Genomic DNA, 27,174 nt, shown 5'->3' with positions numbered 1-27,174 from the left:
GTGTCTCCCTCAGTCTGAGGCGCTACATCTACTATGTGAAGAGGGTTTACTGCACTGTCGTCTCTTTCCTCTCCGACTCAACTCCGACTTCAGCGCTGCTTCTCAGGATTTTGTCTGGGCGGTGTTTCTTCCACAACTCCACACGCTACTGTTGTCTGTGCAGGGCATTGTGACGGAGTGTGACCCCCTGTCCTCCTCTGGCTCTCAGCTGAATGGTATTTATAGAGCATTCTGGAGGGATGATGGATCCTGTCTGTTTCTCTCCTAGTCTTTATTTAAGTCCCTCGGGAGCAGTAGGTGGGTGGGGGGGGGTGGTATTTGGGTGGGTGGGTGGGTACGTCTGTGTGTGTTAAAGATCTTTAGCGAATGAAAGCAGGCTAACGTGCAAGGAGTGGGCGGGCACGTGATACCACCGCAGCGTTGAACTCCTTCAAGTGTCGCCCGTACCGAATGACTCGCTCTCTAAAACATGATGACGTTCCCTCAACCCCCCCCAGGCCCCTGCTGCTCAGGCGCCGGCTCTCCAAACTCGTTAGGACCTGTCACCACCATGATGGACACCAGGACTAAATTTGACACCGGTGCAAATCAGACAGAGTACGTTCCCTTTTGTTTCCACGCTCTCTTCAGCCGTGGAAGAGAGATCCCTGGACAGTTCTCCCAGCCAACAAGAGTCCGCCCACTCCCTCCCCTCACAACAGAAATCAACGGTAGAAAGTTCCATAGGAGTTGGCCATAGGAATTTGCTGTGTCGTACACAATTGGAATGCAGTTGTGAAAGAGGCTTCTCCATTGTACCACTGCTTTCCATCAGTTTCCGTTCATTGTGAACTGTTAATGGCGTTTTTCATACTGACTACTGTACAACACAGAGACCTCATTCTGGCTGAGGCCATTACTATTAAGTGGATGTTTGCCTGTCCTCTGTTACATCCTCTGCTCTAGAAGTTCTGCTAGTACAGTAAGTTTGCAGCACTCCACTCCATTACAGTTCATTGACACTGGCTACACTATTTTCTCATTTAGATTGTTAATGGTGGCTCTCTATAATAGTGGATTATTTTAATGCCTGGTTTTATAAGAAACAGCTCTTAGCCATGGTATACTTGCCATATTGTGCTCCCCTCCATGCCTTATAATTTCCTAATGTCATATGCAAATTGATGTATGAGTGTTAAATTATAGAATCAGTCTGATTTGTATCTGACTGTTGCTAGCCTTTCTGGGCAGTGGTTTCTGATTGGAGGTGTGTTGATAGCTGGACTAGCCTTTCTGATTAGAGGTGTGTTGCAAGACTTCCTGGAGAGTGGTTTCTGATTGGTGGTATGTTCTTAACCTTTCTGGTCAGTGGTTTCTGATTGGAGGTGTGTTGCTAGACTTTCTAGAGACTGGAGTATGATTGGAGGTATGTTGCTAGACTTCCTGGGCCGTGCTCTCTGATTCGTCCAACTGTCCCTAAGAGTTTTGGTGTGTCTTATTTTCTTCAGCTTCCTTTTTTTCCTTTTTCTTTGTTCCTCCCAGTCCTCTTTCTTCTGAACTCTCCACATTTATCTGGGCTATTAATATTGTGGTTGGCCCCTTCTCCTCTCTCTTTCACTCTTTCCCCTCCGCCCCATCTCCCCCTCTTAATTAGAGCAAGCTGGATGGATGTGTGGCAGAAAGACGAGCGGACAGAGGAGATAAATAGGGAGTCAGAGAGAGGGGGAAGGAATGAAAGAAAGAGGGGTGACTGCTTCATGGACTGTTAGTAGGAGGGAGTGTAGTGTATAGACACAGGTCTGGCGTTGGTTGGCCTAGGTCAGCACTAGGAGCAGTAATATAGCCACATTGTAAAGGCCGAGCTGCCACTTAATCTAGAGCACCAAGACTTAGTCTGGCAGCAAAGGAAGGGATATTTTTAGGAGGTAAAAGGAATGGACTCTAGAGGAAGAGACAGAGGGAGGGAATGGGGGAGAGAAGGGGTGGAGAGGGAGTAGCGTCTGGGGACTGATGGCTTTCCTTCCCATCCTCTTTCCTTCGCCCAGGGACCCCACTTGCCCCATTTTTGCCCCTTTCTCCCCCTAGCCCCTTGGGTTGTAACAGATCCTGTCAGGTCACTTCAACACTTCAACCCTAAACGCGTCTGCCCTGAATACAGCATGCCCCCCCTCCCCCCATACCGCTTTAGAAAGAACTAGAAACACTACCCAGTCCACAGGGATGATGTCATCACGTCGGTGCACAGACTGGGGAGCCGGTGTGTGGGTGTGTGGGTGTGTGGGTGTGTGGGTGTGTGGGTGTGTGGGTGTGGGTGCATGGCTGAGAGGAACAGAGGGAGGTAGGGGTGTGTGGGTGTGTCTGCATGGCTGAGAGGAGAGTAGTGGTTAGGTAGGGGTGTGTGTGTGTGCATGGTTGAGAGGAACAGAGGGAGATAATGGTTAGGTAGGGGTGTGTTTGTGTGTGTATGTGTAGGGGCGTGTGTGTATTGTCAGATTAGTAAAGTCGTTTATTTGAACTTTTGTACACTGATCTCATTTAGTCACCAACTGAAGGAGGGGTGAGAGGAGAGCGAGGGGGGTGGAGAAGGAGATTTAGTTGTTTTACATGTCCTGTGCCGGCATGTTTTCTTGGCCTGGGTTTGGAAAAGCCAGACTGTTTATCGAAAGTGTTTTTTATAGACGGTCGTACAATCGCCACACGTGCTCCTGTGTGATCGGCGGAATTCAGATGTGTATTTAGGGATGCTCCGTTCACCAGCGACGTGTGTGTGTGTGTATCAGCTGAGGTGTTTGTATATGTGGAGGGTGGGGAGACAGCTGAGATTCCCAACGCGCCCCTCAAAAGGGACTGGAATTAGAAACATCCTCACCCAAACCGCAAACGCTCCGGTGTGTAGTTCTATCTCCCGCAAAGTGTCCGGGAGTCCCCTAACCCGAGAGCAGCTGCCATATTCCGTGGGGCAGGATGGGACAAGGGCTGTCGTGGAGCTCCAAGTCCCCCGCCTGCACATAGACATTCCTGAATAGGGCTGGTAAGGGACTGGGGGTGACTGATGGGGAATGCCTCACCCTAAATCACCCGCCCCCCCACGTGGCTGTCTTCACCGTCCCTCTTTCGTCACGCTCTCCGCGCATCTCTCCAACCGTCCACATCGTGTGAGTGTCCAACGTCTGAGCTCTCCCTCTGACCCCAATGCCGACTCAGAGACTGGACGCCAAGTGTACCGTAGGCCCCGATCAAAAGATCGGCCAGTGACCGCCTCAAATCTGGTTGCCCACCCCTCACTAAATCGTTGTGGAGAGACGTAGACCACACTGAAACCGGTCTCTCTTTTCCCTGAAGAGTTGTGATAGCTGGTGATCATGGAAAGCAACCTGTCTCCCTGGTGATGCTATGTTATGTAGATTACGCGTTCAGGTGTAATGAAAATCACATGCCTTCAACAGTTACTGGAGTCCTGGTTCTTCATCGTAACACCGGGCCTGGTTCTGCGAGTCTCCGTCTTCGGCCTGTTTCAGTTCACAAACTATTTGGTTTGGATCCTTTTCATCTTTATTTTCCATCCTAATGGTTGATTGGAGCAGGCTGTAATGACTCTCACTAATCGTATGAGCTGATTCTCCAGTTGACCCTTCTTGCACTCTGCTGACTGTGCGTGTGTGTGCGTGCGTGCGTGCGTACGTGTGTGTGTGTGTGGGGGGGGGGGGGGGTCCTGTGTTGTGTCAGCTGTTATGAATTAGACTGCCATGCCAAAGCGTATCATCACACTCTCGCTGCCGTCGCCGTCCTCCGTTAACAGACCAAACATACAAAATGTCCTGCTCCTTTCCGTCACCTAGACAACCACGGGTCAGATTAAGAATCCCCAAAACAAATCGCGTTAAAACGACGACAACGCCGCCATTCTTTGACCTGCTGTGACATGAGAATGTGACAGCCTGTGACACCCCGTACTGGGCATACCCAGGCCCAACACAGGTGGGGTTGGGAGAGAGGAAGGGGGAGACCGAGAACGGGCCACTCCACCGTAGTGTGTACGTGTCTATTTTTAACTGCCAAAAGACAGAAACAGGAAACAAAGCAGATATGTTACCTCAAATTTTTTCCAGGACTTCTATATGGGGGGAGAAAGCTTTATCATTCTCATATGGGCTCCATATCCATTCCAGAGCCCATAGATCATATTAGGAGCAGTACGCTAGTCTTTCATGTGTTTAGGTGAGATTTCTTAATGTCCCAAAAATGATATCTTCCCCACTGGGGACTGGGTACTGACATTACTCTAACACCTCAAATAATTGTACCGGCAAGAATCATTTGACAGGCCTGATTTCACCATTTTGTTTGGTGTATGTGGTAGACGTTGCTTTGTGGTTTTTCAAGACTTTTCTCTTTTTGTCTGGGGGGGTGGGGAGGATGGGAGAACAATGGCCACATTGAGTCACTCAGGTAAAGCGCTTCTAGTTAATAATCAAACTGCTGCTGAAACCGAGAAAAGAGGGGAGAACATTTTCCTTGCTTCCTGGATACAAGGGGGGGAGGGTGAATGGAGAGAGGAATTAGAGCAAAGGAATAAAACGGTAAAATGACAGCATTTAAAAATACAACATTGTATAGATGGGGGAGGTTTGGATTGATAAACAAGGAGAAATAGACAAAGGGGAAACACTGGGAAATGATGGTGGGGGAATGTGAGGGCGGACTTTCCTTTCGACAGGTGTTCTCTTGTGGGCAAACAAGCCTCAGAAAAGTCAATAGTCAGCCCCCCATGTGTACAACTGGGAGCCCCAGTCAGCTCTCAGACTTTGCAGAGAGTCCTGGGCATTTCGTTAGGATGTGAAGTCTAAAAGACGTGCAGCATGGTCTTCTGGCTGACCTCTAACCCTTAATAGATTCCATTGCCTTGAGTCCCAAGATCCCGCTGTGTTTGGCTCACCGGGGGGGTTTCACAGGGCCCGCTCGCCCCTCCCTCTCCCCGTCTGAGTCAGAAGTGTGACTTTTTAACCAGCCGTGAAAGGCAAAATTAACAGGGGGATGAATTCCAATATAGAGGAAAGGAAGGGGGGATGGTACCGACCTATTCTAAGAGGGGTCAGGGAAAACATCTGAGACACTCAAAATGGAGACATGAGGATTGATTTTGTGGGGGATTTTCTTTAATGAGTATTATTCTGTTTCCCTGCACATCCCCTTTTGTCTCTCTGTCCCTGGCTCTTTCCCTTTCTCTGCCCCTGCATTCGTCTGGGTAGCTGGGCTACATGTATGCTCAGTTCAATTTGGAGCGTGTTGTGCTGCCGGGGCAATGCAGGTTGCGCGAGACTGAGATGATGAGGGGGGGGGGGGGGGTGGGGGGGGGGGGGTGACAAACGCCTTTTGTTTCTATGAAGACGTTAGCCTTGGACGCGCCAAAGACAGCTGCACCACAACTGACAGAGAGGGAGTGGGGAGGGGGGTTAAGGGAAGGGAGAGTTAAAAAGAAAGAGTAGAGTATTTAGCGTGTTTGACATGCAGGCCACGGGCGGCTGGCGACAACAGTTAGTCGATGGGAGAAAGGAAGAGAGAGAGGAACCCCCCCCCCCCAATCAAGTGGATGGAGAATGTGTCTGGAGGAGGGGGAGACAGAAAATCGGGCATGCGTTCGTGCAGTCCACATTGGCTGCCTTCTCTGCCAGAGGTTTTGAAAGAAATAGAGCAACTGAAAACAGGAAGAGAGGATCAGACAGAAAAAGAGAATAACTGTACCGTGGCTGCCATGCAAGAAGACACAGGAATACAGGGGACCCAAGGAAGACGACGAAAACCAAGTTAAAACAGTCCGTTTGTTTGGCATGATGGGACGATGCCATGCCTGCTGGATTCCCAACTGTGTCTCCATTGATTTCTTTTTGTGTGTGTGGCATCCTGAGGCCCCCTTTTTTAAAACCCTGTACCCCCCCACACACACACACTCTCTCTCCCGGCTGGATTGGGTTACACTGGAGCGGCAGACGGGAATGCAGGAGTGGAGACTGCGACTGTGAATATCGTCGACTTTTCTATCTCTTCCCCATATTGTTTTACACTGTTGCCCACTACGTTGGAGAATAGCAACCGGCTGCCTGGAATAAAGAGGAACAAAGGGAGGGCACAGGGTAGATGGAGGATTTACTTCCTTGTATGCATGTGGAAGGTTTATTTTGGAAAATAGACAAGCCGTTATTGATAAGCCTTTTTTTCCTGGCTTGCTAGCCGCAGCCAACCTTTCTATTTTTTTTCCCCGCTCACTCTTTCTCTGTGTCATTTTCTTCTCTGCGGACAGTGTTTTTGTGCTCTGAGGGGGAGGTGATTTACCCAAGAGATTCAGTTCTGGATTACAAAGCAGTGATGAATGTAGCGTTCTCACACAACTAGCATGTCTTTCACTCCTGCCGAGGCTGTGGCTGGCTGTGAACGACGAGGAGCCGTACCAACCTGCCTAGCGACAAACCCCCTCACCTCTCTTAGTCTTTTTATTCATCCGTTCATTTTGGAAGATGATTTGCCAAGTGCTTAGCTTAGCATAATCTTCTCCCGTTATCCCGTGTTTTTTTTTAAAACAAGCAAAATCCTCCCTGTCTGTCAGCCCCCCCCCCCCCCACCCTTTCTCTCATTTTTTAGCTACACGCCCCTTCCCGTCCCCCTTCTCTATCAAGCTCACTCTCTCATGTGGATTTTTTTAATTTTTCCGAGGGAGAGGAAACCGGTATGATTTGAGCACTTCCTGTGTTTTAATACCAGAGCAGGAAACCGAACAAACGGTGCTGGGATTCAAACAAAAACAGAGAGAGAGCGAGAGAAAGGGAGAGAGAGGAGGAACGAATGACAGAGAGAGAGAGACAGTGAAGGGGGAGTGACTGAGTGAGCGAGCAAAGGAGAGAGAAGTCGGGAGATTTTTTTAGCAGCTGCAAACCATTTCAGTTCATGCAGTGGCCTGAGAACAGAGGGGACTGAGTGAGAGGGAAAGAAAGAAGGAAAGCAAGGAAGGAAGGCTGCATGCAAGATTGACAGGAAGAAGAAGAACTCGGATTTGGTGTTGCCTTGTTGTTTCTCCCGTCTAAAAAGGCTCTAAAGGATAGAGAAGCAGAGAGGAAGAAGGAAAGATATAAAGGGGAGTGTATCCAGGGATTGTCTGGGAAATAGAGAACCCCAGAGGCTTCGCTTTCACTGGGGCACGGACTGTCTGGTTTTCTGCCCTCTGGATACAGTCCCACGCCTCTCAGGAGCTCTGCCCGGCTGGACAGGGCTGAAACCCCCCTCTAATGAACCCCCTTTACTCCCCCCCCCCCCACACACCCTCTCCCGGATTCTGCCTCGGCTCTGGATTTGCCATCTCTTCTTCCCTGGAGCTGTGGATGAGCAGCGCGATGGAAAGAGGGGGATAAAACAGACAGGCTTCTAGCCTCCGCGAGGAGAACAGTCTGGGTCTCTTTGTTCTGCTTTTTTGGATTGCGAGATTTACTTCTGCAGAGCGCCGGATGATGGCATTGACTTTTTATTGCTAACGATGATGAGGATAATGATGATGTCAACAAGAGGGATGAAGGATCACTCCAGGCACAGAGCAGGGCGCCGCCTCCGGACACACACCACTCATGCTTTGTCATGGGAATGAAAGAAGAAAGAAAGTATAGACAGTCTGCAGGGACACGTTGCCAGGACCAATACAGGCTAGCTCTGTGTTCTGTTAGTTTGTTTGAGATTTTATTTTGTTTTCCTGTGGTTGTTTTGATTCTTTTAAAAGGCTGTGGAGGATGAACTCTTTTCTGAAATAACTCTTGAAGGTTTTCTGTTGACTTCATACTTGATCTAGGCAGAAAGTGCCACATAGCCAGTGAAATGGCAAACTTTCTACTTTTCGCCCCCCACACAACCTCTTTTTATATAACCGAGTAGTGTATTTCTAGCCTTAAAAGGAGACTTTATACCCTTCTTTGGCTGCTTCTTACTAAGACCATTAAGGTTGCTCAACCTTTCTCTGCTGCTTATCCTGTTGTGGCAGAGAGAGGGAGAGACGAAAGCGGAAGGAACTGTCCTGTAACGGCTAGGGGAGAGTGGGAAAGGATCAGGCAGTGAGGGGGAGTTAACTCCAGAAAACAAAAGGATGTTATCTCCACAGCACTCACCTCATCCTGGACTTGGGACTTCTCGGAGACAGACCCACAGCCAGTGTCCCTCCCCTCCCTCCTTCCTAGTAGAATTCCAAGCAAACAGTACTGATTAATATGCTGCCAGCTAAGTGCAGCAAGATCCATGCAGGACTCTCACTCACTGATGCTCACCTGCATTTTAGACGGAGCTTGGAAATGCAGCTGCACTGCTATTGAAGTGACAAAGTCAAATAAGGACCTGTGGACTTCTACTCGGGATTGCAAACCATTGAGATTTATTTTGGCTGACTTTTGCACAATAAAGTAGATTAATGCTTTGGATTTGGGATTGGACCGGGAACGGTTGAACAATTGGCCTTTATCTTTTGGCCTCTGAGGTATTCATCCAATTGTTTTCTGTGGAATACTGATTGGCCTGGTCCCCAAGGGGGCCAACCTGCCCCTATAAGGGACCACTGCAGGGTGTCAGGGGATCTCCCCTGGGGGTGGCGGAGGGATGGGGAAGCCCCTCAGCCGTCCGGACTGCCTGAGGCAGAACCCCCGTTGTCTGGGGAAGGGGGATGAGGATGAGGCCTACATTGAGGACTGCTACGTCCCCCAGCGCTCAATCTACGACACCATGCGCATCAACGAGCAGATCGACCAGGGCTCCTCCAAGCTCAGCCAGCCGTCGCGTAGCACCTTGGGCTCGGGCGGAGGAGGCTGCGGCGTTGGCGGCGAGGGAAGCACCCTCTCCAGCAACGGCACTATCGGGGCCGACTTGGGGAGCGTCTTTGTGTCAAGGGCACACGCTGATGGCGGCATTAAAAGACTGGACGAACGGGTCATCTTTGACGCCCTCAAGCTCACAGGTGATCCCCAGAGCATGTCGCCACTCGGAAGCGGTGGTGGATCCGGTCTGCCAGTCGCTCCCTCGTCATCTGCCTCCAGTGGAGTAGCTGCAGTAAAAAGGCGCCACCAGGCAGGCGATAAGAAAGACAATCCCAATCGCCGCTCCTGGAAGGCCTTCATGCCCCCCAGTTACCCTGAGTTTGCGGAGAGGCTGGAATTTTCTCCGGGGGAGAGTGCAGAGAAGCGCCTCTCAGGTCCCGGGGTTCCACTTTCTCTGCTGCCTCCAACCCCAACCTCCACACACCCATTACCTCCGTACTCGCCTTCCACTTTGTCCTCCGGGGGTCTTCAAACTCCTGCCTCCTCCTCCCCGTCATTGACACCGACAGTGAGTCCCGTCCCCCCCTTTCAACAGCACCCTCTCAGCCGGCAGAAACAGCTTCACCCCCTGCTCCAGAAACAACAACACAGGCAAACACATGCACTACCCTCCCCTTCAAAAGAACAGCCATCTGTGCAGTTACCTGCTCAGCCTCACCAGGGCTCTGCCAGCACCCCACGGCAGAGTCCCTGTGCTACCAGGCAGCCTGACAGAAAAAGGGATGACCATCCTAGGCGGCCAGCTGTATCGCCTAAAGCTGGTATCAGAAGAATTCCAGAGGAGAATCCTGAAGTGACCAAGGCTTCCGACTCTGAAAGAGAGAATGATTCACCACTTCTAGAACAAGACCAGGACAATGCTCCTCTTCTGCCCCAGTTGGCCTCACCCAAACCTGTGTTTTGCCCCCCGACTAAAGCACGCACTTGGCCCCGCAGCATAAGGGGGGGCAAGAGGTCTCATGGGGGCATGCGCCATCACCACCTCCCCTCCCTGCCCCCCCTACCTCCCTTACTTGGGGAGGACAGTGACCTGGACGAGGAGTCCTTCTACCTACTTGACCCCCCATCGCCTTTCCTTCAGGATGAGGGGATGGCCTACGGAGGGCTTCCTCTCTCCCCCTGCCTCAGCCAGGTGGGGGGTGAAGAGGGGCTCCTGGGCTGGATTCCCCCTAATGGTGAACTCCGGCAGAGAACTGCCTCTGAGCTCAAATTTGAAGAGGACGAACGCAGGATCTTACAGGAGCTGGAGGAGTTGGAGAATGAAGAGGAGCTGATTGACAGAAGAGGGAAAGGACAGGAAGAAGATGAGATGGGGGAGGAAGCAATGAGAAAGGAGGAAGAAATTATTGAGAAGGGAGAGAGGGACAATGAGGAGAGGTCTCAGAGAGAGGAGAGGGAGTGGGAGGCAGTGCTAAAGCTGGAGAACAGGGAGATCATTGAACAATGTTGGGAGGGGGAGTCTGGAGAGGGCTGGGAGCACCAGCACTATGCACCTTCTTCTGGAAATTGGCCTCTTCTGACCCCTCCGACCGGCTTTCGGGGTCCTGGCACCCACAGTGCCTCACCTTGCCCTAGTTCAGGTGCCGGCTCAGACGACCTATTCCTTGAGCTGGAGAGACAGTGTTTAGAAGACGAGGGAGGGGAGAGCTCTGTGGACCCTGAATCTACCGAGGCAACAGATCCCTACCCCTTAGCCAGTGTAGAGGAGGAGGAGGAGGAGGAGGTAGAAGAGGAAAAGGAGCAGGAGGATGTTACTGAGGCATGTATATATTTTGTGGAGACCCTCCCTATGGACATAGAAGAATTCACAGAGACTGATTGCACTGAGTCTTGGTTCGAACACCCTGACACATTTTCACCAGAACTTAGTCCTGGACACATTTATCAGGCTCAACCACAGACCTCTACTGAACACACTGACCTGGATGAACTAGAACCATGTTATGAGCTAGATCAGGTTCTCATTGAAGATGAACAATATGATATTGATGATAAAGAGGGAAGGGATCAGAGTTGTGCTGGGACTACTGGGAGGGATTCCAGCTGCGGACCTCTCCTTGAGTCGGACTCCAGCGGGGTCCACATGTCCCAGCTGGACAGAACCATTTTTTCCGACACAACCCAGGCCAACTGTGAGCACGAGCCTCCTGCTGAGACTGAGTGGGACCTGGACAGTGGGGCGTCCTCAGAGCACGAAGTTGAGGAAGAGAGCGAGGAAACGAAGGTGTGCCTTCAACTGGCCAGCCCACGTCCTCCCTCCCCCTGCCCACAGAATCCCTATGCGGAGGGGCAGGGGTTTGAGGAACAGGGGGAGCCGGACAGGAGAGCATGTGAGCAATCTAGCTGGGAGTCCAGTTGGGAAATTGAAGGAGCTTGCGTTGATCCATCCTCTTGGTCTAGCCAGATAGATGAAGAAATAGGGGTTAGTGCTTCAGAGGATGTTGATGTACACACTTCCTGTCAAGACGAGAGGGTCTCCTCAGAGATTAGTGATGTTGCTAAGGAGACAGCCTCTGACACTGAGGGTATGTCACTTGCGTCATCAGATCCTCAGGACAGCTCTATCCCTGCAGATGATGTTTCTTCTCTAGACGTCTCTGGACATGACACAGACCAGAAGTCCACAAGCAGCCCAAAAGCTCTCGCAGACTCTCTATGTCATACACACTTCCCTGCCCAGCAAATCCTATCTGGCCCCCCATCACCCTTACCACTGTTCCCCGTTCAGCATGAGCCAAGAGGGGCAGGACTGGATGGCAAAGACTTGGACACCTTTGTGGCCACCGACAGTTTTGTTTACCTGGCGGTGTCTGTGCCACCCCTGTTCCCCCAGGACTGCCCCCCCTCCCCGCTGGAGTCTTCATCACCCCCTAGTCCAGTCCCCAAACCCTGCTCTGAGCCAGAAGAAGGGGCCTTCCTTAGCTCTGACAGCTTTGTCTACTTGGCCGCCCCGGAGCGGCTACTCCAGGTGTCCGACGGAGGCTCTGCATGCGAGGATGCCCAGGAGCTTGACTACGGGGACTCGTACTCAGAGGGCACCCAGTCAGGAATGGATTTCGCTCTTGGTTCCATGACTGGGGACAGTGACTGGGAGTCTGACGGATCGACCCTGGACCCTCCTCATACCAGCAGGGAGTGGGGGGAGCTGGAACCTGGGTTACTTCAGGGACTATTCTGGGAGGGCCAATTCGAGGACCAGAGGCCCCCTTCAGAAAGGTCAGACTGCGAGACCCCACCAGAACCAAAAACCATGGGGCAGGAAAGATTACTCTCACCCTGCCAAGGCACAGAGACCCAGGATGAGGTATAACCATTTTCCATCTGTCGTAAAGTTTGTCAGACAGATGCTGAAACTGCCGGACAGTGTTTTCTGTCAACTGGTCAGTTGCTCAGCTTGATAGGATACATTTTAAGGTGATGTGGAGTTTGTAGGTACTTGGCACGTAGTCTCATACGCCTCTCATTTTGGCCCCACCCTCTGGTCTTAGTTTTCAGTGATTGGTCCCAGCATGCTGCTAATATCCACACTTCCTCTGATAGGAGGAATGCTATGGGATCACACTGGCTCTCAATTATTTCTGTATTAACTGAATGAAGTTGATGAATGCAGAGCTTTGAAAATGCAGTGGTTAAGGGGCTAGGGCCAAAATTATCTTGCTGTGCGGCTGTGGTTAGTCACCAAATGATTGCAATATGATGTTCAACAACAGGGGTCTGTCCATTTTATCTTGAGGTCCATCAGGCTCTCTGTATGACTGTGTACAAGGCAGTGTTTGAGAACTGTACTAAAGATAGAACAATAGGTTAGGGAAAGTCTTGTTCATGCATTTTGATCTCCAGTGTGGTGTTGGCATAATTTAAGCACATGACGTCCAAGCGGCTATTTCGTTGTTTGAATTGAGTCTAAATTGCAGCTTGACCCAACCGTTTGAAACATCTGAACTTAAAGAGTTTGTTTACATGCCTCTCTTGTTTGTGTACGGTCGCATAGATCACAGGCTCAGAAGTAAGGACTTCCATCTGTTTCGTATAACGTGATAACAAGCTCAGTATTTGAAGGGCCGGTATTTGTTTAGGTTACTGCAAGACTTCTGAATTTCTTTATATCTTCCAATGTCGTGTTCGATTACTTAATTAGACGAAATCCAAAACCGTCCGCAAGGAGTTTTGAATTCATGTTTTGAACGCCACGTCGTTCCATTGAGTGACGTCTGAACAGAGCAGTTGTGAGCCCCCCCCCCCACTTTATGGACATTCCAATCTGCTAGCTAGGTGTTTGTCTAAGTCTCTTTCTGTAGCGTGACCGGGGTTCCTCTGTGTCTGCCTATCCTCTACAGGCATGTTTCCATTCTCTCCTGACTACCTGTGTGTGTGTGTGTGTGGTACTCTGTTACTACACCCTCCTCAGCCGCCACTGTATTAGAGCCTCATGCCGCCTCTTAAACGTCTTGCAATGGTCTTTGCGCGTCCCCCACCGCCACACCACTTGCGTTGTTCCCTCCCCTGTGCAGTCTGCCATTGGGGTTGGAAGCAGGCATACGTCTCCCAGGGCCTGTGTGTTTGACAGGTGGCCATGTCTAAGCCGGGGCCTGCCCTGCGTCACGCCGTCTGTCTGTATGTCTGCCTGCCTTACAGACTCCTGGCTCGTATGATTACATTACCAGCTCCCTCATCTACACACACTGGGGGGCTGATCTTGCCCATCTCATTTACTGCCTGTTTGCGGCTGTGTGTGGCTGCATCTTCATCTCATTTAGTGTGCATGTTTGTGGTGTGTCTGTGGGTTTCATGTCATTTAGCCCGTGCGTACGTGTGTGTGTGCGTGCGTGTGGTTGAAGTATAGCCACAGCCTTTCTGCCCCCGCTCCTTAATGCAATCAGATGCTATGTGCTGTCATTCTAATGCAGTACAAGGAGGTTCCTGAAGGGGAAAAGAAAAGTATCTCTGTTTCTCTGTCTCTATCATTTCTCCGGTCCAATGGCACAGTTAGATAAGGAAGTGAGAAGTAAACACTAGTGGTGTATGGAGGGGGTGTTGCTGCTGCCAGGAACGCAGGAACATTGTACAACATTGTGTGGGGGGGGGGGTGTGAATATAAATAGAAGATAAGGGACTATCTGAGCCATGGCTATGGCCAGTCGCTCACTCCTCAGTGGCCACATTGGACAGGAAAATAAAATACAAACAAGAGAGCATGTATGGTTTTGGAGGCATGGTTTGTGCTGGTTTTTAATGGAAAGGGTGGCCATTTTGGAGCAAGAGAGAGCAACGGGAGGGAACAAAGAGCTGTTTTGGCAATACACGTGGTAGTCCTGAAAGATAGGGCCCAGTGAAATGATAAGGATGGCTAACTTGGCAGGGCCAGATAAGCAGAAGGGCCGTGGCTTAACGGGAGGCACCGTTTAAAGGCATGGCTGTGTATTGCTGTACACTGACACAAAGACAGATGGACCAAAGCTTAGGAAACTGAGTAGGAAGACAGGGCGGACAGACAGTTACTGGAAAGACATAAAAGGCAGACATATACATAGACACAAAACAGTCTGGTGTTACATTTCATTTCATTCCGTTTGAGATGCTGTTGGGATATTCTCGGTGTATAACATAAGCACACTGACACATTTCCATAAGAAGAAAAAACAGAACGGGTGGTTACAATGAAAAATAAAGTGGAGGCAAGACAGACACACAGACAGACACACAGACAGACACACAGACAGACACACAGACAGACACACAGACAGACAGACACACAGACAGACACACAGACAGACAGACACACAGACAGACACACAGACAGACAGACACACAGACAGACACACAGACACACAGACAGACAGACACACACACACACAGACACACACACACACACACAGACACACACAGACACACACACACAGACAGACACACAGACAGACAGACACACAGACAGACAGACACACACACAGACAGACACACACACAGACAGACAGACACAGACAGACACAGACACAGACAGACACAGACAGACACAAACAGACACAGACAGACACAAACAGACACAGACAGACACAGACAGACACAGACAGACAGACACAGACAGGACAGACACAGACAGGACAGACACAGACAGGACAGAGACAGACTGGACAGACAGACAGGACAGAGACAGACTGGACAGACAGACTGTACAGACAGACTGTACAGACAGACTGTACAGACAGACTGTACAGACAGACTGTACAGACTGACTGGACAGACTGACTGGACAGACAGACTGTACAGACTGACTGGACAGACAGACAGACAGACTGTACACACAGACAGACAGAGACAGAGAGACAGAGAGACTGTACAGACAGACATACAGATTGGACATACAGACAGACACAGGCAGAGGAACAGACAGGCAGACAGACAGACTGTACAGACAGGCAGGCAGACAGACAGGCAGGCAGACAGACAGACTGTACAGACAGGCAGGCAGACAGACAGACTGTACAGACAGGCAGGCAGACAGACAGACTGTACAGACAAACAGACAGACAGACAGACTGTACAGACAAACAGACAGACAGACAGACTGTACAGACAGGCAGACAGACAGACTGTACAGACAAACAGACAGACAGACAGACTGTACAGACAGGCAGACAGACAATCTGTACAGCAATTGCAGGTGGGCTCAGATCCGATAACACAGCTGGCCATATTTCATTGATATGATAATAATTGTCCTGAAAGACGAGCAGACGTCCAGGAAGCACCTGCCAAATAGGAAAGGGAGAAAGAAAGGGAGAGGTAGAAAGGGAGTGAGAGAGTGAGAATGAGGTAGGGCAGACCGGAGGGAGGTTATGGTACTAATACCCAGAGTGCAAATTAGTATGAGCTTGGCTCTAGTTCAAATGCAATTTGTCATCAAAAACGGATATTTCTCTGCCGCTTTGATGATTAATGGATTCAGCCCTGCCCAGTCTAACCATGGTGAACTACCACTGCATTATTCTGGCATTGAGGTCAGGGCCAAATCAGACCCTGCTTCCCTCCCTCTGTGTTCAACCAAAAAGGAAACCGGGGGAGAAAGATGGGGAGGTGGCAGAAAGAGAGCAGGAATTGGGGGAGGGTCTGGATTTCTGCAACAGAAAAAGGTTTTTTCATATACATTTTATATACATAGAGGGAATGATGTTCATCACTGTTCTGTAGTTCTCTCTGAAGTGGTCTATAGTAGTCTCTGAGAACTGTCTTGGGACCCACCATTTTATCAGTCAGTACTACCAGTGACTGTTCTTCATACCCGGCCCCCGTGGGAATCGCAACCCTGGCATTGCAGAAATCTTGCTTCACACACCGAGATAAGTGGGATTCCTTCAGCACGCTCTGAAAGTCGCGAGTGTAGGCACCTGCAAGAAAGCGTACTGACATTCGCCCTCTACCTGTAGGTCAGGCAGTAGTTTGTGTTAGCAGAGCCTAGGTCCATTGGTTGTGATTAAGGTCTGCGATTGTTCCTGACTGATGGTCTAAACACCAGCCATGCGACCCTCTGCCTTATCTTGCTGTAGTACACACAGGCGGACACACAGGCGGACACACAGGCGGACACACAGGCGGGCACACAGGCGGGCACACAGGCGGACACACAGGCGGACACACAGGCGGACACACAGGCGGACACACAGGCGGACACACAGGCGGGCACACAGGCGGGCACACGCGTATGTGTGCGCTTCACGAGTGGTCTCTCACGCACGCACTGTTTGAAATAAGAGTTGAGAGTCATTGTTGAGGGAGCAGTAGAACGTTTCTCAAACATTCAAACAGTTTTCTCCATTTGAGCCAACCGGTCCCGAGAGGTCAACTTGGGGACATGGCTTGAGCCAGACACAAACAAACAAACAAAATGGCTCCATCTAAACTAGATTGTGGCTGAAGCGTGGCTAGAGCCAGTTTTGGGTTTTGGTTTGGGCTGAGCGAGGGACAAAGGGAGCGGTGAAATGAGGGGGAGGTGGTTGACGTTGGAGGTGGGGTTTTGCGGGTCGAGGGGCAAGTGACGGGGTAGGGGAGAAAGTGAGGATGATGGGAAGGAGAGCGAGGTGAGGGCGACAGCTTATAAGTGGAAGAGTGTGAGCCTGCCGCCACAGTTGAGAGAGGTGGGGAGGAATGAGAAACATCCCAGCTATTTTCCAGAGCTCTGGTTTAGTGTAGAGTCAACCGCTCTGAGCTGGCTGAAGACAGAGGAGGGGGGGGGGGGGGTTGTATTTGTTGGAAATGGGGAGGGGGGAGTTTGTGGAGGAACAAGAGAAAGGGAAAGGGAGTGAGAAATAGGGAATGTGTTTTTAATGTATTTTTTCAACTGTAGCTGTACATTATTTTTATTTTATTTGTCTTTTTTTCCATTTGCTTTGCCAGTGTAAACAAATGTTTGCCATGCCAAAAAGTCCTTTAAACCGTTGCTCACATCAAGCGCACACATATACACACACACACCCACATAGCCCGGGATATGGATAGGGTGGAGCAGCGGGTCATGGCTGAGTCTCATTGTTGTCGAGGCCCACAGGCTTCCTGTTTGACCCAGGGAGGAGGCCCAACACCACAACACAGCTGTAACTCCTCGCTGCTTCTTTCAGTTTTTTTTGGTCCTGCTGACTTTTATTTTTAAACTGACACCTTTTTTTTTCTTTTTGCATGGCTCACTTTCTGTCAGCGGACAGTAGCGACACAAATGCAGCATTCATCTATACAGGCAGCCCAGTTCGATTATTCTTTTTTGCTAATTTGTCTTTTGACTAATCACATAAGCTCTGAAAAGGGTCTGATGAGAAAATATTTTTCAAAATACCTGTCAGTGGTAGAAAACCCCCCAAAAAACAGTCTGAATCGAATTGCCTGTTTAAATGCAGCCATAGGAACAACAAACTATTTTAGCCTGCATGTCCTCTTTTTAACTCCTACACATTATGTTCTGCCGTGGAAAAGCAGCCCTTTCACACAATATTCACTGCAGATGAGCGGATTCCAATAAACATTTTCCTTATAGAACAGCATCAAAAGGCAGACCTCCACACAGTTGTTTCCAGGTGATTACACGGTGTAGAAAACCAATGTGCTTTGATGTGGCTCCAAAGAGGACAAAACTCGTACTCATATTCCTTTTCCCAAACCCAGCCGGCCTGTTTTGCGCCGCTTCGTCGCTGTAAATCAAACAGTCATTAAAGGTACTTTAGAGAAATCCTTTGTCTTAGTATTTCACTCTTGTCATTTTCATTTCATTAACAATTGAAGTAACGCTTTGTTTTCTCTTCCAATCACGCTTCCAACTGTTATCATAGCAACTGTTTCGTCCCAGCCTCTGAGCCTAGCCAATTTCTGTGTGTGTGGTCAACAAGGTTTGGCATCTCCACCGTTGGTGACCACCCGGGCTAATTCTGAGTGCCTGTAATCTCAATCCAGTTCTAAGGGAACGCTGCATTTGGCTTTTCAATCACCAGTTGAAACTATAACACAACATTATCCCCTTCCCAGTAAAATGCTGAGGGATGGGGTTGGATAATTGAATTGAATCAAATTGACAGAGCTTCATGTTTCTTTACTTTGTTTCCAAATGTCTTTGTAAAATAAGGTGAGATTTCAAGTTGTGTTTGGGTACAACAGTTAAAGTACACTTCTAAGGCATTTCATTGAAGTTGTGGTTTTCAACAATAAATCAACGCATATTATTAATTCATAGGTCCAAAAATGTGTGTAGCGAGGCTAGATTGGCCCTTGGAGCCATGTGTTTAGTTTGGCGTTGACTTTGTGGACTTTTCTTTAGAGTTCGGCTGCCGTTGTCATCCTAGCGTGGCTTCAGCCGTGGACGATGGCGTGTGTGTTTGAGTAATGTGGCCAGACAGGCGAAGAGTGTGTGTTCAACTCTGCCTTTTTCAGACACCCTGACTTTCTAGCTCTGTAATCCTTCTAATCCCATTTCCCCCATACGTCTCTCTTCTCACCCCCCCCCCCCCCCCCCGTTGCGCTCGTTTCCCTCCCCCTTTCCTCTCCCTCTCTCTGTCTCAGGCCGTGGAGAGGGAGCAAGTGGACGCCATTCAACCCAAGCTGCAGCAGGTGAACGCAGTTGGCCAGGGCCTAATCCAGAGCGCGGCCAAACACACCGACACCCAGGCTCTGGAACACGACCTGGACAACACCAACCTCAGATGGAACTCCCTCAACAAGAGGGTGAGTCTGTCCGTCCGTCGGCCTGTCTGCCTGCCCTAAGTCTGTTTCTTCATTCCTTTGTCTGTCTGTCTTTCCGGCTTAACTATACATACTGGTATGTTGCATCTGTTTGGCCTGTGCTGATGTAATGATGGGCTTGCGTAGGGCCAGCTTTGTGTCTACACGTATGTCCATGTAAACCTGTCTATATAAACAAAGTAATTGACCTAACCCCTCCCATAATTTTTTTACCAGGTTGCTGAGCGCATCGCCCAGTTACAGGAGGCTCTGTTGCATTGTGGGAAGTTCCAGGATGCCCTGGAGCCCCTTTTGAGCTGGCTAAATGATACGGAGGAGCTGGTAGCCAATCAGAAGCCCCCGTCAGCCGAATACAGAGTTGTGAAGGCCCAGATCCAGGAGCAGAAGGTGAGAGAGATGTGTGTAGATGATGTGAGAGAGGTGTGTCAGTGTCTAGACACTGCGATCGATGGATTGAGTACAGCATCTAGATGGAACGACTGACGGAATGAGGGATGAGTCTCTTAAGGGAGTGAGGGGAAACGAGGGATGGAGCGAGAAACGTGTGCTATGGTTTTTGTGTCATTTGTCAATCATCAGTCAGTATTCCTAATGAAAATTATTTATTTGACATTTCAGTGGTACATAAGGATTTGGATAATAATATATGTTTTAGTGTGAGCTTTTATTAATTTGTTCACAAATCATAAGGAAATGGCTATTACTCTTATTCAGAGGCTTTTAAATTATCAAGAGACTTTTAATACATGAAAAAGAAGCCCACCGAGACATAAATAACACACGTTTTCTGTATGTTTTGCGAGAGAAAACGCCAACTTATTGTCTGCCTGTTTGGTTGCGATACAACACCACCGTTCACAAAGATGATGGATTGCGACGGCTTCTCAGAGGAACCAACAGGCAGAGCAACAGGCAGACCATCAGGCAGAGCAGGCATTGTGTTCTATCTGACACACTTCCCGTGTTTGTGTGCTGAAGAGTCCAGCCGACTTAGGCTTCCCACTCAATCATAAGTGTTTATATCCGCCGCCAAAAGTAGAGCTTCACTGGGGCTCAGTGGACAGGAAGCTGGAGATTAGTGGCGTTTACCCGGACCTCTCACAAGATCACTGAACATTATGAATGGTTTCCAATTGGATGACTGACACCTTGAGTTACACATCATGGAGAGTTAAAGACTTCAAAACAGAAATGGTTTGATGTTTGAAAAACACTGCGAAACATTGCAGACTTGAATGTGAAGGTTAAACTAAGAACACCATCTTATCAACTGATTTACGACGTAAGCGTGAAAGCACACTGACCTTTCTGGTCTTGAATTTAACAGAATTAAATGTATGAGTCAATGGAATTTGTGGTGTTGAAAGCAACTTCTGTGTTTTTCCCTGCCCAGCTGTTACAAAGACTGCTGGACGACCGCAGGGCTACCGTACAGATGATCCAGGCGGAGGGGGAGAGGATCGCAGCCACGGCGGAGACACAGGACCGAGACAAGATCCAAAAACAACTGGAGAGTCTGGGCGAGAGATGGAGCAAGCTGCTGGAGAAGGCCAGCGCAAGGTACCACACCTTACACCAATGGACACACTACACAAGGGGCACGGACTTAGGTTGTCGCCATTCATCACCGCACCTCCACATTTAGGGCAGCAGGTAGACTGGCTGCATTGGACCAGTAACCAAAAGGTTTTTAGATCAACCGAAAAGGGTTGTTAAGGGTCTCAAAAAAATCCCCTGGCTGTGAGCCTGTATGTCTTTTTATAGCTTAATATTAAAAAGCTAAGCATCTATGTCAGACTACTTATTTTGGTCCACATTGAGACGTTGGTGTTGGAAGACGACCCGAACAGTGTTGTCCGTCTCCCCCTCTCAGGCAGTGCCAGCTGGAGGAGCTGCAGGGGTTGGCGCTCCAGTTCCACGAGGCCGTGGAGCCTCTTGGCGAGTGGCTGAGTGCCACCGAGAGACGCCTGAGCAGCGCCGAGCCCATGGGAACTCAGACCTCCAAAATCAGCCAGCAGATCACAAAGCACAAGGTAGGTTGGATGATGTCATCACAAGATACAGTAGGTAGACACACATGGTTTATGTTGTTAGGGGGTAGGATGGTTCATTTACAAGCCATGAAGAGTAAGTGCTACCCAGGCAGGGCCTAATGGGGGGTTCATATAGAATACTAAATATGTCCCTGGAATTAAATCAGGAAAACAAGCGGAAGCCACTGTAACACAATTTGTCCTGTGACAGAACCTTAGTTCCAGCCATTCTCCCTTTTTCCTTTTAATATGATTTGATATATTTTCAGTGTAAATGTCAATAAAATAATGACAACATAACATTTGTGAATTTATGATTTCAGATGTTATGTTGTCATTATATATATATATATATATATATATATATATATATATTCTTTTATTCTTGATTTACAGTCATTCATTATGATTTCCCATCTGCATGCTCTCATTTTAAATTTGATTTGTTCCCTGTGATTTTGTTCTGTTCTCCCTCCACCTTCATCTCCACACTCGTATCCACATGCACCACCCCAGGCCCTCCAAGAGGCCGTCTCCTCTAGAGGAGCCGAGGTTGACCGCCTCGAGGCGCTCGGCCAATCCCTTGCACCCCTCAGCTGCACAGCAGACCGTGATTGGTTGAGGGAGCGCATTGGGGTGGTACGGCTAGGCCACTCTGAACTCAGTGATTGGTGCCAGCGCAGGGCCATCATGCTGGAACAGGCCCTTGCCAATGCTCAGCTCTTTGGGGAGGATGAAGTGGAAGTGCTCAACTGGTTGGCTGAGGTGGGCCAGAGGTTGGGACAGGTGACTGTGCAGAGCTACCAGCCAGCCGTCCTCACCCAGCAGCACAAACACACACTGGTACGATACTAGGGTTTGGACTTGGAATTGCTTTTCACTTTTATGGTTTGAACCAATAGTAACTAGCTGTTCATTAACACTGGTAGGATACTTTGGTTTGAACCTGGTGTAGCTAGCTGTTCATTAACACTAGTAGGATACTATGGTTTGAACCTGGTGTAGCTAGCTGTTCCTTAACACTAGTAGGATACTATGGTTTGAACCTGGTGTAGCTAGCTGTTCATTAACACTAGTAGGATACTATGGTTTGAACCTGGTGTAGCTAGCTGTTCATTAACACTAGTAGGATACTATGGTTTGAACCTGGTGTAGCTAGCTGTTCATTAACACTAGTAGGATACTATGGTTTGGAAAGCGAGTAACTATTCATTAACACCGGTCAATACTAATGCACCACTGTTTAGACATTGAGTCATTGCCATTTATCTCAATGGGATGTTCACTCTCTTTTCTCTCCCCCTCTCACCATTAGTCTCTGAACGAGGAAATAGTGAGCAGGAAGAAGCAGGTGGACCAGGCCATCAAGAATGGACAGGCCCTGCTCAAGCAGACTACAGGTGCAGTATGACCGTCTCTCCCCAGGTCCACATCCAACCATCTCTTTTACCGGCCGAGCTGCCAGAAGTGTCCCTGTGTCCGCCCTTATCGTACCGCAGATCCTGTTATCAGGAACTTATCGTACCACAAACGGCTGATCCTGTTGGTTAATCCACTGCAGGTGAGGAGGTGTTGCTGATCCAGGAGAAGCTGGACGGCATCAAGTCCCGCTACGGCGAGATGACGGCCGGGAGCAGCAAAGCCCTCCGCACCCTGGAGCAGGCCCTGCAGCTGAGCACGCGATTCGCCAGCGCCCACGACGACCTCAACCTATGGCTCGACGAGGTGGAGGCGGAGCTCAACGTCATGGAACCCGACGCCACGCCAGCCTATCAGGACAGACAGAAGGTAGTTTGCGGTTGCGTATGAATCTGAGTGCGTTCGTCTAGAATTGGGTCGCTAGCCTTTGTTTGAAAACCTTGTCACCATGTTCATACATGGTAGGATTTGTTAGATTGACTACGACATTTGTATGTTTATAAACTTAAAGTGACTCTTCAGGGTTAATATGACCAATGGCAAACATTACATTTGTTGATTCTTGAGATTCTTCAGAAAGTCAGCTTCTTCTCCTCAGTTTCCCCTCTGACTGAAATGCTGTTGTGTCCTGACTTTCCCAGGAGCTAAAGTGTGTGTCAGCGGAGAAGCGTCTGGTGCTTGACACAGTGAATGAGGTGGGCAGTGCCCTGTTAGACCTGGTGCCGTGGCGTGCCCGCGAGGGCCTGGACCGCCTGGTGGCCGACGCCAACCAGCGCTACCGAACGGTGGACGAGACCATCACCCAGCGGGTACTGCTGGTGCAGGCCGCCATCCAGAGGTCACAGCAGGTACTGCAACATTAGGACGGTGTCCATAGCTTTCGTTTAGCCCTTGGCTGACAAATCCATTCAGTGAACGTGTTCATAGGTCATGGGTAGACCAAATTGTATACTCATATAAGTTGAGGATGTTACTAGAGTTTATTTCATTTTTATTATTGGTCTGTGTCAGTCTAAAGAGGAGAAGCCGACTAATGTTTCTTTGGATCTTCTCTTAGCCTGGTGAAGCTATGTAATGCTAATGGCTAACTGTTGGTAACCCTTGTTGGCAGGTTGGCTTCCCAATGCTGGGAAAGAGCATAAGCCATTGTTAATGTAGCCTGAACGCTTAACCCGCCATATCAGGCATAGAAAAAGACCGGAGTGGTGCCCCACGTACCATTTTTGTGTGAATAGGAAACTAGATTGAAGACACTCCCGTTTCTGACGACCTCGCTAAGGGTTTCTAAACACTAACCCGCCTCGTCTTTCTGTCAGTATGAGGAAGCGGTGGACGCGGAGCTGACCTGGGCTGGGGAGACTGAGAGGAAGCTGTCATCCCTGGGCCCTCTGAGTCTGGAGCCTGACGTGACGGTCGCCCAGCTGCAGGTCCAGAGGGCCTTCAACATCGACATCATCCGACACAAAGACACCGTGGACCAGCTGCTCAACACCAGAGACGACATCCTGGAGACCTGCAGCGACACCCAGAGAGATGCTCTGATGGTGAGGAGGGAGGCTGGAGAGAAAGGAGAGGGATAGGAGTGTTTAAGAAGAGTAAAAGAACCCAAAGAATCAGGGGGTCTGAAAGAATTGTAAAACTGTTTTAGAGTACTTCCATAACATTATAAGAGAATTGAATTCACAGTCAAATGAAATAACTTGATGAACATAGTATTATATTATTACGTTTTATTAGCGATGAGTTAAATATCATCATGATATAATGTCAGAAATGTAATCAAAACATCCTAGTAGTTTGTGTGTTGAGTTACCAGCTGTGAACCATCCCACCCCTTTCTCCTCGCTCTCCTCAGGTCAAGACTGACTCGCTGTCTTCGTGCTACGAGGCGGTGAGCCAGCAGCACCAGGAGCGTTTCTCAGCCCTGGAGCAGGCTCAGGTCCTGGTGGCCCGTTTCTGGGAGACCCAGGAAGAGCTGGAGCCCTGGTTGGGAGAGACTGAGAACCTCATTGCCCAGCTGCCCCCACCCGCCATCGACACCGAGGCCCTGCGACTTCAGCAGGAGCAGATGAGGGTGAGAAGGGATTAAACTTTGCCACAAACACAGTATTAGAGCCAACGACTGTCCCAAACACAGTATTAGAGCCTACGACTGTCCCAAACACAGTATTAGAGCCTACGACTGTCCCAAACACAGTATTAGAGCCTACGACTGTCCCAAACACAGTATTAGAGCCTACGACTGTCCCAAACACAGTATTAGAGCCTACGACTGTCCCAAACACAGTATTAGAGCCTACGACTGTCCCAAACACAGTATTAGAGCCTACGACTGTCCCAAACACATTATTAGAGCCTACGACTGTCCCAAACACAGTATTAGAGCCTATGACTGTCCCAAACACAGTATTAGAGCCTACGACTGTCCCAAACAGTATTAGAGCCTATGACTGTCCCAAACACATTATTAGAGCCTATGACTGTCCCAAACACATTATTAGAGCCTATGACTGTCCCAAACACATTATTAGAGCCTATGACTGTCCCAAACACAGTATTAGAGCCTATGACTGTCCCAAACACAGTATTAGAGCCTATGACTGTCCCAAACACAGTATTAGAGCCTATGACTGTCCCAAACACATTATTAGAGCCTATGACTGTCCCAAACACAGTATTAGAGCCTATGACTGTCCCAAACACAGTATTAGAGCCTACTACTGTCCCAAACAGGGGTGGGTGTCCTTAGAACATCCAAGGTACCATTACATGACTCTTCTGGGGCGTCATCGCAAGTCATTTCTGAAGGGAATTTTGTTTTTATTTCTTTAGTGCACGAACATATCTCCTCCTTGCCTTTTCTGTCTGTTGTACTCAATATGATCCCTTCCATGTCTTCTTTTCAATCCGCCTCCTTTTTCCCCCCTGTGTTTTTTATTTTCCTCCCTTCCTCATCCAGCTCCTGAGGGAGTCCATAGCGGAGCACAAGCCCCACATCGACAAGTTGCTTAAGATCGGCCCCCAGCTGGCTGAGCTCAGCCATCAGGAGGGGGCCACAGTGAGACAACGCTACAGCGACGCTGAAAAGCGCTACCTGGCCATCAAGGAAGAGGTCAAAGGTCGCGCCACCGCCTTGGACGAGGCTGTGTCACAGTCCTCACAGGTATGCGCCCTTAAACGCCCTTAGAAATTGGTTTGTGGCATGAAACTATGTGGATTGACGACTTTTGTGTTTGCTAATTTCTGCCCCAATACAACCAGACTGTATGAGAAAATCTGACGGGCTTCTTTAAGATTTTCTAGTATGGATGCCTTACCTACAACTAGCTGCTAACTGCATGATGTGGTCAATGTGCACTTCCACTGCTCTTCCACAAGGGGGTAATGTGGTGTTAGGCTAATTATTTTCTCAGTGTGTTCATTTCCAGGCAAAGCAAAATAACCGGACAATATTAAATAGGCAACGTATTTAGGCACTCAAAGAAATGTTTCAACAATCAATTTTTTTTTTGCCATTTGCCATAGCTACACAGCTTTTTTCCTATACACCATTATGTTGCATATATTTTAACATTCCCATTTTTATTTAAATAGGCCAAGGCTCTCTCTTTACACGTCATTCCATAAATCATTAGCCCCATTGATAATCACTGAGTGCTTCAGTAGACAGTGTTGTGGCTGTACATGTTGCCTGGCTACAGTGTGCGCATGTCATTGATCTAACACACAATTGTTTTTTCATCCCCATTCCCTAACGGACCATATCACCCACTCTCTTTCTCCCCTCTCTCAATCTCTCACCGTTTCTCTCTCTTTTAATACTTTCATCTTACCTTCTTGCCTTTTGTCTGTTCATTTTAATCCCCCCCTCGGTTGGGCCTTACATTTCCCCCTTTCCTCGCACTCCTAAATCCTCCCTGGTTTGTTCCATCCATCCTTCCCCCCTCCGTACCGTCTCTCACTGATTGTGGATGTGCTGTGTGTTGACCTGCCATTTCATCCATCCATCGTCACTGCTCACCTAGCTGGTAGAGGTAAGAACACTGACCAACCTGCACTGCACTGACCATAACATGACCACTGACCATAACATGACCACTGACCATAACATGACCTCTGACCATAACATGCCCACTGACCATAACATGACAACTGACCACCAATGACCATAACAGGACAGCTGAACCATAACATGACCACTGACCAAAACATGACCACTGACCACCACTGACCATAACATGACCGCTGAACCATAACATGACCTCTGACCATAACATGCCCACTGACCATAACATGACAACTGACCACCAATGACCATAACATGACAGCTGAACCATAACATGACCACTGACCATAACATGACCGCTGAACCATAACAGGACAGCTGAACCATAATATGACCACTGACCATAACATTACTGCAGAAGCATAACACAACGACTGACCATAACATGACCACTAATCACCACTGATAATAATATGACCACTGACCACAGATTTTACCCCTTTTGTTTGTTTGTATGGTGTTATAGTGAACATAATCCTTTAGTCAGAACGTAGACCACCTGATCTTCCTGAGTCTTTTCCAATGTCTGTTCTCCTATTTGTGTTTTGCACAGGAGAATTGTTGGTTGACCACCCCCTAGCTGTGGTTTCTGTTTTAGCTATTGTCTCTCCTTAATTAGCTCTTG

General features: G+C 49.0%; 1 protein-coding gene across 32 annotated transcripts in view; it reads left to right on the top strand.

Annotated features, from left to right (window-relative positions):
• macf1a (microtubule actin crosslinking factor 1a) overlaps nucleotides 1–27,174 on the top strand; it is a 217,766-nt gene that overhangs the window by 151,010 nt on the left and 39,582 nt on the right. For 25 of the 32 annotated variants that reach the window (XM_029122964.2, XM_020050185.3, XM_010873839.5 and 22 more), the window contains 12 exons: nucleotides 18,852–19,013; nucleotides 19,248–19,418; nucleotides 20,425–20,591; nucleotides 20,905–21,064; nucleotides 21,581–21,907; nucleotides 22,380–22,464; nucleotides 22,626–22,852; nucleotides 23,125–23,331; nucleotides 23,800–24,027; nucleotides 24,339–24,557; nucleotides 25,443–25,646; nucleotides 26,509–26,517. In XM_029122964.2, coding sequence (XP_028978797.2) covers nucleotides 18,852–19,013; nucleotides 19,248–19,418; nucleotides 20,425–20,591; nucleotides 20,905–21,064; nucleotides 21,581–21,907; nucleotides 22,380–22,464; nucleotides 22,626–22,852; nucleotides 23,125–23,331; nucleotides 23,800–24,027; nucleotides 24,339–24,557; nucleotides 25,443–25,646; nucleotides 26,509–26,517 — 2,166 coding nt within the window. The remainder of the gene's footprint in view (nucleotides 1–18,851; nucleotides 19,014–19,247; nucleotides 19,419–20,424; nucleotides 20,592–20,904; nucleotides 21,065–21,580; nucleotides 21,908–22,379; nucleotides 22,465–22,625; nucleotides 22,853–23,124; nucleotides 23,332–23,799; nucleotides 24,028–24,338; nucleotides 24,558–25,442; nucleotides 25,647–26,508; nucleotides 26,518–27,174) is intronic. The other 7 variants (XM_034294852.1, XM_034294849.1, XM_034294872.1 and 4 more) reach the window with 3 other exon arrangements.

This window comes from Esox lucius, chromosome 10, assembly GCF_011004845.1.
Source record: "Esox lucius isolate fEsoLuc1 chromosome 10, fEsoLuc1.pri, whole genome shotgun sequence".
NCBI classification, from domain to species: domain Eukaryota; kingdom Metazoa; phylum Chordata; class Actinopteri; order Esociformes; family Esocidae; genus Esox; species Esox lucius.
Note: the sequence above shows the minus strand (reverse complement) of the source record. Positions and strands in the feature narration are given on the sequence as shown.